Source organism: Ziziphus jujuba, chromosome 6, assembly GCF_031755915.1.
Source record: "Ziziphus jujuba cultivar Dongzao chromosome 6, ASM3175591v1".
NCBI lineage: Eukaryota > Viridiplantae > Streptophyta > Magnoliopsida > Rosales > Rhamnaceae > Ziziphus > Ziziphus jujuba.
The window spans coordinates 28,245,255-28,256,679 of record NC_083384.1 but is presented as its reverse complement, the minus strand read 5'-3'; the positions used below and the strand labels follow the sequence as shown (position 1 = coordinate 28,256,679).

General features: G+C 33.3%; 1 protein-coding gene across 3 annotated transcripts; it reads left to right on the top strand.

Annotated features, from left to right (window-relative positions):
- Positions 1-1,732: 1,732 nt before the first annotated feature.
- Positions 1,733-10,402, top strand: LOC107430196 (E4 SUMO-protein ligase PIAL2). 3 transcript variants are annotated; one of them, XR_007238026.2, is made up of 18 exons: positions 1,735-2,076; positions 2,487-2,559; positions 2,895-2,960; positions 3,927-3,992; positions 4,086-4,168; positions 4,552-4,603; positions 4,678-4,746; positions 5,447-5,514; positions 5,611-5,659; positions 5,785-5,869; positions 5,952-6,053; positions 6,204-6,255; positions 6,454-6,505; positions 7,555-7,671; positions 7,755-8,591; positions 8,724-8,858; positions 8,974-9,124; positions 9,449-9,478. XR_007238026.2 is itself a non-coding variant. In XM_048464065.2 (18 exons), exons 1-18 carry the CDS (start codon positions 1,850-1,852, stop codon positions 10,043-10,045), a joined length of 2,865 nt encoding a protein of 954 aa, XP_048320022.2. In that variant the 5' UTR covers positions 1,757-1,849; the 3' UTR covers positions 10,046-10,402. The 3 variants fall into 3 exon arrangements, 2 of the variants coding, with proteins under 2 accessions (XP_048320024.2, XP_048320022.2); XM_048464065.2 differs by having other exon boundaries at positions 1,757-2,076; positions 8,990-9,124; positions 9,449-10,402; XM_048464067.2 differs by lacking the exon at positions 9,449-9,478 and having other exon boundaries at positions 1,733-2,076; positions 8,974-9,127.
- The last annotated feature ends 1,023 nt before the right edge of the window (positions 10,403-11,425 follow it).

Sequence of the window (11,425 nt, the reverse complement as noted above, 5' to 3'; positions counted from 1 at the left end):
TTCTCTAGCCCATTAATCGGGCCTGGCTAAAGTCCAAGGCCACTATAACCTTTGGTGTCTTTATTTTTTGTTTTTTTGTTGTTTTCGGTGGGTTTGGGGTTGGTGGCTTAGCTTTTTTGCAGTACTGATTTTTAAAAATTTTGGACTTTTGACCAAAAAGCCTTAAACAAATTAAGACTTTGGTTTTCAAATTTGCCTTGTAAACAAGAAGTTTGATTTATTATTATTATTATTTTTGATCATATGTAATAAAGTTTTTAGTGTAAAATTACGAAAGTAAATAATTACTACGCATTTATATATGATAGAATTTTTTTTTTTTTAAAAGAAATTATATTATTTATATATGATACAAGTCGCATAGCACATGGGATGGACAAAAATTTATTATTTATTATTGTTGATGGTCAATTTTAATTATATAATTGAGACATTTTTTTGTTTTTTTAATGTGTAATTGTGACGGTTACAAATGAAAACTAAATGAAATATGCATTAAAAAGAAAAAAGAGAAAAAAAAAGAGGATTCTAAGAGCTAAGATTTCTATTTTCATATCCAATCCAATAAATAGATTGCTATTTTCGTTTAGGTCCTTTTCCACGCTGGCCGTACCAGAGAAAGAGAGGTTTTTTTTTTTTTTTTTTTTTTTTTTTTTTTTTTTTGTGGTTGGGTTGGGTGTTTTAATAAAGTTTTGTAAATTTTCAAATACATTACATAACATTATTTTTATATTGTTTTTGTATGATGTCGCCATAATGATCGTCTGGCCACCTACAAACTTTTAATAGGCACCTATAATATGGATGTAGACATTCACTATGGAGCAATTATATTTCTCTATACATATATATTATATGAATGTCACTTAAAAGTCATCACATTTTTATATAAATAGAATTAATCAAACTATTTTATTTTATTTTTTTGTAAAAATTAATCAAACTAAATTGTATTTTCGTTAAAAAAAAAACTACAATTGTATTTATATATATTTTTATATCCTATTGTGAATATTTCTAAATAATACATTCAAAAGAGGTGATATTATAAGAAAAGTAGAATGCTAGGGATGTTTCTACGATTTTCTAAAATACAAAGATATTTTTTATAAAAAGAAAAGAAAGAAAAATTTCATCTTACCTGTTTGAAATTTGATAAAAATTCATTAACATCCCCAATTTTTAAAAAAATTATCATTTATATATTTTAAGATTTGAAAAAAAAAAAATTATTTACCACCTTTAAAAAAGTTGATTTTTGAGTAAGTTAATGTGTCAAAGCTCTATTTTACCCTTTTATTTTAAAATAAATATCAAAACTTTATATAAAATAAGGTATATTAGAAATTGCAATTTATTTATCAGTTTCAAAGTTATATTGCTTATTATCATATAAATGAAATTTATAATAATTGGTATTTTTAATGCAAATATACTATAGATTTATAATGTAATATTGATTTCGATAAAAAATATATAAAATAGACTTTTCACAAATCAATTTTATGAGAAACTTTATAAATAAAAAAAATGGTAAAACTTTGGTACGATCATTATCCAAACTTTGAAAAAGGGGGTTAATGTTAGATTTTTCAAATGTGAAGGGTGGCAATAAATTTTCGTCATATGTGAGGGGTGTGCCCCGAAAACGATTCGGATTTGATGACTGGCAGTTGAAATTCTTGAATATGTGAATTTGGATCTGGGACCGGGTGGCTTCATTAGGCAGTCATAGTTAATTTATAATATAAAATTAAAATTAAAATAAAATATTAAAAAGCTTTGGTAACTGACCGACATAGAGAGAGCGAGAGAAAGATAGAGAGAGAGAGGGTGGTGTGGTGAGGCTATGAACGGGACCGCCGGGACGACGCTAACGCCGGAGGCGGCGTTGGAGAGTTCGGCAGGGCTGATCGCCGGCGAGCAGTTAACGGCGTCGCTGGTGAAGCAGATGCCGCCTTCCTCGATAATATCGTCCCAGCTTAACGCCATGTGCGACAAGTTAGCTTCTTACATTCGAGGTGGTTTTTCCACCGAGCCCAAGGAGTTCTTGCAGCTCTGCCTCTACCTCTCCAAGTGCCACCCCTTCTTCTTCTTCTTCTTTGTTGCTATTTTAATATCTATCTCTAACAATAAAAATCCTACATGGTTTTTCTTCTTTTTTTTTTTTTTTTCGGTTTGATTTTTTTTTTGGCTCACAAATTTTGAAGTGGGTAGTGTCTAATTTGTGTGCTATTATGACCTAACCTTAATCAACTTTGATATCTAGACGTTGTTTGCAAAAACGGTGAAGACAGTTTTCTGTGTTTCTGTCTGTTTTTATTTTTTTTTTGAATTTTAATTTTTACTATTTTATTCTTCTTTACTTTAGTCTGGTTAGCAAACTCAAAACTCAAAGCTGTTTACTTTGGTTATTCTTTTATGTTCCATACTGATTCTTTCATTAAATTATTATATTTGACTGGGGTTTACTTTGACAAATACAGATATATTGATTATGCTGTTGAACACAATGAGGGTCTACCTAAAGGCTCAAATTTACCTCTAGTATTGAAACAGGTGATTCTTTGTTCGGTTTTGAATGTCAAATTGTAGACTTTTTTTCTCCTTTGATAGTAGAATCTATTAATGCAAGCCTGGTGGCGAATCTACGTTTATATTTAAAGATTTTCATGCATGTAATGTGACCTTAAGTGTACAATAACAGGTGTTCGTGTTTGTTAAATTTTTTATTACGTTTTCTAAATATTAATTCGTAACCTGCTTTTCTCGTTTATAAATCTCTCTCTCTCTCTCTCTCTATATATATATATATATATATTTATATATTTATGATTGAAAGTTATTATCGAAGCTAATGCGTATTCTTATGTTTATTCTTTTATGCTTTGTAGATATCTCAATGTAGAAATATTCCCCACTTTCGACCAGTTATCTTTGTCCTGATGATTTCTGTAAAGGTATATGTTAATTCAACCAGTACATGCATCCTTAGAGTTTACCTGTTTTAAGAATTTTCAACTTTTCCACTAATGTAATATTGCCTATTGATAAATGTATATTTGAATCTGTATGGATTGGACTTTTTCTAGGATGGATACTGATTACCCATACATGAACTTTTACCTTTAATCTAATATGTGCCTCTTGATAAACATATTTGCATGCTGCAAGGTTTGGACTTCTTTTGGATGTGACTAGATAGGCACTAGTAATTGTAGTAGGCATGTGGTTGTGGATCTGTTGGCAATGTATGCCTCTCTATTTGCAGAAGTCACATTGAAATTCAATTGAAAACCATGTCTATTGCAGTATCCTGTCTTTCTCACACAATTTCAAAGACCATTATATTTATTGACCGCCTATACTATCACACCTTTTTCACTTTGTCCTTCAGACTACAAAAACTCACATGGCCCCCCTGAACTTTGTTTTCTTATCAATCCATTCGAATCATGCAGTTCTGTTTGATGAATTTAGCAAAATTAGCCGTAAACTGCACAAGAATGAAAGAAAATAAAATACAAAATGCTGCTATGTAGACTTAAATGATGTGTGTTCGACCAATTTCATGATATTCATATGTTGAAATGCATGTTTGGATCAAGCGATGGTTCAGCAGGCAGTATATGGGTTTTGGGGGGCCAGAGTGCTAAATGCGTGATTTGCACAGGGTGGAGGAAGGACAAATGTTACTTACCCTTGCATTGAAAGTAATAGTACAAAATGGAAACCAATGCATTAAACATGTATTCAGTGGGAGATGTCTGTGACTTCTGAAATTTTAGGGGAATGGCCTTTGTAATCTCTAAAAACAGAGAGATGTTTGTGCATAACTGACAAAAAGATGAGATATTGATGTAGTTTTCCTTATAGTATAAATTCAGAGTTTAAGTTTGTATTTGACGTCATATTTTATTTGGTAGAATGCTTGTAGGAGTGGATGGTTTCCAGAAAAGGAGAATGACGAACTCTTTCGTCTTGCTATAGAGGTATGCTTTTTTAAGTATTTTTCTTGTAGAATGTCTGGTCTACTTATGGATCGTCTCATGTAAAATGTTGATGATCGTCTTTTGTGGATATAGGTAGCAGGCAGCATCCCCGGTCTGGGAGAGTTTAAGACTGGACTTAGCATTTGTCAATCCACCATCTCAACAATTATGGCAAGGTGGGAATGTATTTAAGCTTTGCTAGTCAAAGTTCTTGTGGCACGTGCCACTTTTATAATATAATATAGTTTTCTACATTTTCCTTGTTAATAATGTCTTCTTAGCTAATCATCTTAAACCTGTAGACAATTTGAGTATTACCAATGTGTAATGAGTGCTCTCTATGAAGATAAGGAAGATATATGCACTGGCTTCTGTGATTATTGCTACTATTATAGCAAGCGATAGTTTATTGTTGTCCCACAGATCAATAAGGATATTCTGTTTTTCCAATTGATAACTATATCAGCTTCTCTGGTTTCTTGTATTGATATACATATTTATGTGTCATTTTTTTATTCCATGTTTGAAATGTCTTCTTAATGACGGAGTCCTTTCTTAGGTTTTATCCACGGATGAAGATGGGCCAGATACTCACTTATATTGAAGCGAAGGTGATCCTTTATCCCTTTAATACGCTTTGTGTAATTTTTAAGCACATACTAATATGTGTATCTCTGCTTTGTAGCCTGGATATGAGGCATACATGAGCGATTTCCATATTCCGAAGAATATAGTCTCTCCAAGAGAAAACATTGTAAGCATCTGCTAGAATGAATTAAAACTTAAAAAGGTTTTTAAGTGCTTGAGATGTTATTGGCTTGATTAGCATAATTGCATTTTGTCTTTATATTTGTCATATTCAGCACACGCGTTAAATATTGATTTTTATCTTGGTCCAAAAGCTGAGATAAGGTTGGCCATTGCTTTCCAAAGTTGCAACCTTAGTACTTGAGGCACCTCGTGAGGAAACCTATGCCAGTAGGCCTCAGGCCATTGGCAGGTTAATTGTCTGAGTTTAGCTCATTTATGATAACTCATTTCTATCATTTAGATCAGATCCCATGCATCATATTCCATGCATGTGATTATTCTTGTATTTGCATGTTATATGTTCATACTAGAATGATTGGTATGGCTTCTTGACCTTCCCAGCCAATACTGATACAAGCTACTAAAATTATTTTTGTGGTACAGTTCTAGCTTTATGCTCATGGTTGCCTTCATTGGGGTCAAGCAGTGTACTCTGTTCATTATCTATTCACAAATATGAATTTATCTTCTTTGTGTAATTTTTGGGCAACATATGTTTTCATTGTTTCATATGGTACTTCCTAACCAAATTTTATATAATTATTTTGTTTTTAAGTTTTCATTCTCGTTTGTGAAACTTAAATTTACTTCAATTTTTTTGAATCAAACTGAAAATATTGTTTGTTGATGTATCTTTCTCACAGCGGCTATTTGTAGCACATACAGATAAATTGGAGACATCTGCATGTATTATAAGTCCACCACAAGTGAAGTATGAGTTTTTGTTTTCCTTTTTTTTTTTTTTTTCTTTTTTTTTTTTGGATTTTCATAATTTTTTTCTGATAATATTTTCTTTTAAATTCTGTAGCTTTCTCATAAATGGTAAGGGAGTAGACAGAAGGACTAATACTTTAATGGTATGTACAGTTTTCTTTCCTGGCTCACTACATTTATGTGACTGCAATCGGTGCATTTGAAATTGTAATACAATACTTTTATTTATTTTTTATTAATTCTCCATCCGTCTCATTTTCAATGTCAGGATACCGGACCCCAGATGCCAACAGATGTAACTAAGTTGCTAAAATATGGAACCAATATACTTCAATCTGTGGGCCAGTTCAATGGTAAACTTGTATAGAAAGTCTTCCATGCCTAAGCGTTCTAGTTTTATAATCCAGTTCTAACAAAGACTTAATTATTTCTTAGGTCACTATATTATAGTTGTTGCCTTTATGAGTGTTACATCCTCACCTGATGTCCCCACGCTGCCAGATTATGTCCGTCCGCCTTTGGTTGAATTGGATGAAGGTACTGTAGAAGGAATCTAAACTAACAGAAAATCTTTTGGACGTTTTCATTCCTACACATGTAAATGATGAAAAACAGCTCTTAACACTTCTTGTAATACCATGTTTTAAGTGAATAACTTTGCTCTTTTAATTTTACTTTAAATATTAGATTGTGACATTATTGAGGGACCTTCACGAATATCACTCAATTGTCCCATAAGGTATGGCATATTATTTTCTGCTTATAATTGTGGTATTTGTTTATTTTGTTTAGCTGCTTTGATCCTTTTATTTTTTTTATTTTATTTTTTGTAAAAAAAGAATTTGTAGTTGTTAATGTTCAAATGTATGTGATTATATCTAATAATCAATAAAATTTTATTCTATCAATTGATACATCCAGTTTGATATACGTACAGCTTTACGCGTATGAAAACTCCAGTCAAAGGACGTTTATGTAAACATCATCAGGCAAGTACTCTTATTTGTATCAGCAAATTATCTGCATGCTCTTTTTTCTTAATAAATATGCCTTAGTTTTTATGTTGGTGTTTACAAAAAGGCTAAATCAGAAGCAGTGGAAAACAAAAGGCTAAAAAGTTATCCTCACGTTATTTTTTCTTAAATTTGATTCTCTAAATGTTTGGTTCAGCCTTAAAGAAGAGAAAAGTGGAAGAGGAATTTAAAATCCTATTATTTTTCACTATTCGATTTGGTGGAAAAAAATTAAGTCTCAACTCTGCCTGTGAGGATAGATGGGATTTATTGTGCCTAAGGAATAAGTAATCTAATTTTCTGTTGTCCCTTTAATAATCTCTCCACACTCTGTAACCGAATGGAAGGAAATAGCATCTTTATTTTCTTGTTGCAGGAACTGCACCCATTTAGAAAAAAGGGAAGAGAGAGAAGCTAGCTGAAAGAGACAAGAAACATAATAAGAGATAGAATAGAAGAATTAGGTGAGGATAGAAAGGAAGAGAACATGGAGGTGGAAGAACAATAGAGAGAGGATGCTAGCTTTCAAGTTTGAAAGACCATAGTAGTGAGGCCTACATTTGTATAAGCAAATCTGATCTCTAGATAGGAAATAAAACTACACCCAACAGAAGGAAATATAAGCACATCTTAAACCTTAAAATTTATTTTAGTTTAAAAAAAAAAAAAAAAAAAAAAAAACCCCAAAATTTATTGAATTGTAAATGATAAGAAACTCCGAAAATAACATAAAATGTGAAATCCTAAATTGAAATTAAGAAACTTTGTGTATTTATTAAAAAACAGTCTGCTTTATGTCCATCATAATCTGTGTAATTTTCCTTGATTTATTTTGTTTTTGTTCATAATTATTTTTGATTTATTGTGTGGGGGATTGCGTTATAGTTTAAGGTAATTATCTTTCCTTAGTACTTGGGAAATCAAGGAGATCTTAAACTATCCTGCTTTGTCCATGAAAGAATCTGCCCTTTTTTTTTCTTGCTTGTCAATAATTTGATCATTCCTGTGATTTATTTTGGTTGCAGTGTTTCGATTTTAGTAACTTTATAGATATAAATTCAAGAAGACCATCTTGGCGCTGTCCCCACTGTAATCAGTATGTATGTTACTCGGACATTTGTATTGATCAAGAAATGGTCGAGGCAAGTATCATGCATTTGCATTTTCTAGCTTCTCTGCTGATAAGTTTTCTGTTTTACACGACCCTTTGATTTTCTTTTCCCAGGTCCTGAATCAAGTAGGAAAAGATGTTTCTGATATAATTATTTCTGCAAACGGATCATGGAAGGCTGTCATGGATACTGATGATCAGATTCATGATTCAGCAATCAATTGTACCAAAAAAAAGTCTGAGCAGCAAGAATCAACTGGTCTTTTAAATGCTCCTCGTGATGTTTTGGATCTCACTGAGGATGATAATGAGGTGGATGTCTTTAGGACTAGTGAAATTGAAGATAGAAAACCTTTCCAGGAGTATAATCAAAATGCTGCTGCTGCTCCTCGAGTAGAGGATAATTATTGGAATGGAGTTTACTTTACCTGTGGTCTAGGAACATCTACTGCTAGATCAGACACGCATATGTTTGGCAGTACCTCTCAGTCTACTGCAGATTTTGTGCAGGCTCCTCCTGTATTAACCGATGCTATTTCTCCTGTAATTAGTCAAGAAGATCAGGGTCGATTAAATAGTAATCTCACAGCTTCTGAAATTCAAAGTCAACTTCCTTCTGACAATACTTTGCAGTTGCAGCAGTTGCAATATCCAATTAGCAATGAGTATGGGAGATTTCCAACGGTTCCCAGAATGGTTAACAGGATGCCAATAGCAGTTCAGGCCCTTCCAGCATCATCCCAAGTACCAGGTCCACAACAAAGATCAAGAACTAGTTTGAATTCCTCAACTCCCATTAGTTCCTCTACTTCTCAGGTTCCTCTAGCACCTGCTGCAAATGGCTTCAACACACCATGCAGTGACGTCGAAAGGCAGCGACTCTTTTCCAGATCCCATTTGAATCCATTTGATGTTGCTTCATCTTCATCACAGCATTCCTCAGTTACACAGGTTTGATACAATTGCTGTCTTTTTGGTTTTTTTATTTTGTTTTATTTTTTTTGCTGAGGTGGGTGGGGTCCACAACAAAGATCAAGAACTAGTTTGAATTCCTCAACTCCCATTAGTTCCTCTACTTCTCAGGTTCCTCTAGCACCTGCTGCAAATGGCTTCAACACACTATGCAGTGACGTCGAAAGGCAGCGACTCTTTTCCAGATCCCATTTGAATCCATTTGATGTTGCTTCATCTTCATCACAGCATTCCTCAGTTACACAGGTTTGATACAATTGCTGTCTTTTTGTTTTTTATTTTTATTTTTATTTTTTTTGCTGAGGTGGGTGGGGTCCACAACAAAGATCAAGAACTAGTTTGAATTCCTCAACTCCCATAGTTCCTCTACTTCTCAGGTTCCTCTAGCACCTGCTGCAAATGGCTTCAACACACTATGCAGTGACGTCGAAAGGCAGCGACTCTTTTCCAGATCCCATTTGAATCCATTTGATGTTGCTTCATCTTCATCACAGCATTCCTCAGTTACACAGGTTTGATACAATTGCTGTCTTTTTGTTTTCTTTTTATTTTTATTTTTTTTGCTGAGGTGGGTGGATGTAGATATAAATTGGAGCTGGCTGCCAGTGCGGCTTCTAATACTTGTTTTATCAAATAGTCTTAAAATTCGTATGGTTGTTTCTTAAGGCAGTCTAGAGATTTTTTCTGTTTGTTTGTTTGTTGTTTTATGTTCAGTTTTCAGACTAATAATTTCAGAGAATATGTTCTTCTGCTGCAATTTTTTTTCCCCCTCACCATTTGCTTTTCACTGAACCAAGTATGGTAACCATTAAGATTGTTCCTTTGTTCATGGCCAGTCAGTCCAACAGGTTGTTTCAAGTCAACTACCACGTGCATATATACCATCTTTGGGACTTTCAGATTTCCGAAATGCACACCTACAGCAAGCTCTTAATCCTAGGATTTCCCAGCCCATGGGTCATTCTTCAAATGTAAATCAATCACCTTATCACTCACAGACCCAAGCACGGCAAGGAAGTTCACAAGTCAGGACTGATTTCATACCAGGTACTGGAAATAGCCAACCGGATAGGATTATGGCTGTTCAGCAAGCTTTACAAAGAATTCCAGTTCAAAATCAAACCTCCAGAGGTGGACTGTCTCTTCCAATGAGTGCTCAAGGTCTCAGAGGACCAACCAGTGATACTTTGGATTTACCTTCAGAGCAAAATTGGCGACCGGGTCAAATGCGAGGCAGCCTCTCGGGTCAAGCTTATGTTGAGGCTCTTAGTCACTTAAGGGGTGGTCGGACTCCAACACAACTAGCTCAACCTGCAAGACCACAATCAAATCTGACATCTTCCTTACCTACTGTTCCTAGCCAACGGCACATTCTCGTGGCCAGCAACAGGAATGCTCATGCTTCTCAAATGCATACCAATGATATCCAGTGAGGCAGACAAGTATTGTGCATAGAATGTTTTGGTGATGGCTTAGAAATTTATATTGTGGATAGCTACAATCATTTTGAAGGCTCTATGTATATGGTATGTCCAGTTTTGTATCCCACGATCGCCTTGTAAAGTTTTCACGTGAAAAAAAATTAGTATGCAAGCAGGGTTACTAAATAGAATTTTCAAAGGGTGTCTGGTTTTGGTATTTTCTCTTTTGTGCAGCTTTCACCTTTTATTCCAGGTTCCAGGTTATGCTAATACTGGTGCGTGTAACTATCTGTATGCAAGAATTATGATGTTATACTTTTTGGCTACAAGTTCGTTGATGAAGTACGTCTGATGTTTGTTGATGGAGTACGTCTGATGCTTATGGTCGCTGGTATAGAGTGGCTCCATATATAACGCTTAAATGATGGACTTTCCTTATCTACTCTCTATTTCTTTCATAAAGTCTGAAACTGTGCTCGTGTTAATACAACACTTTGGTTTTCCTCTCTCCTCTCTATTCACCAAAAGCGGCGATGACAATGATAATAATTACAAAATTTCGGTCTATCACGTGTCTGTATGATCATGCTTTTTGCTTTTCTGGAAATGGCCTTTAAGATAGCGATTAAAAGATAGATTGTTCTATAAATCTCAAAAAGTGTGGCAAATTGGTTTTTAAAAAAAAAAAAAAAAAAAAAGAAAAATTGCCAGAGCTTTGTCGCGTTGGGTCTGGATGTCCAGTATCCAGCACAGAAAAGTTCACGGATTGATATCTCTCAAATAGATGTCGAACTAATGGAATGAGGCCATACTAAAAAATTGTATGGAATGCGATCATACTAAAAAGTTCTTCTTCTATAACTGCAGTTGTTATTTCGTGTTTTTGAACTTATAAGACAACTTTGATTTTTAAACATTAATATTATGAATATGAAAATATTCATTAAATTTATTTAAAAAAACTGTACATATTAATATATTATTTAATTGACGATGTAACCTGAGGATAATATTACAAATGTTAAATATTTTATCAAAATTTTGATAATTATGTGGTAATTTCTTAATAATTATTAAATTGATTGTACTTTACACTTGCAGAAGGCAAAAACCATTATCCATCGAAAATATACCAAATCATCGGACACTAAAATGTAGATAAACAAAGGTTAACCACTCTAAATTTATTCAAAAATATAGATATATAAACCTTTAAATAAATAAGAAATAAAATATATTTTTGATGAATATTTTGATAGTTATAGCATTGTTGTTTTTTAAAACTGTTTTCACAAAGTAATAGCCAAAACATCTACAATTATTTTTAGAGAACAACTTTCTCAACGATAAAACAGTTTTTTAGTATCATGGCCGAACATACACTAATCTTTT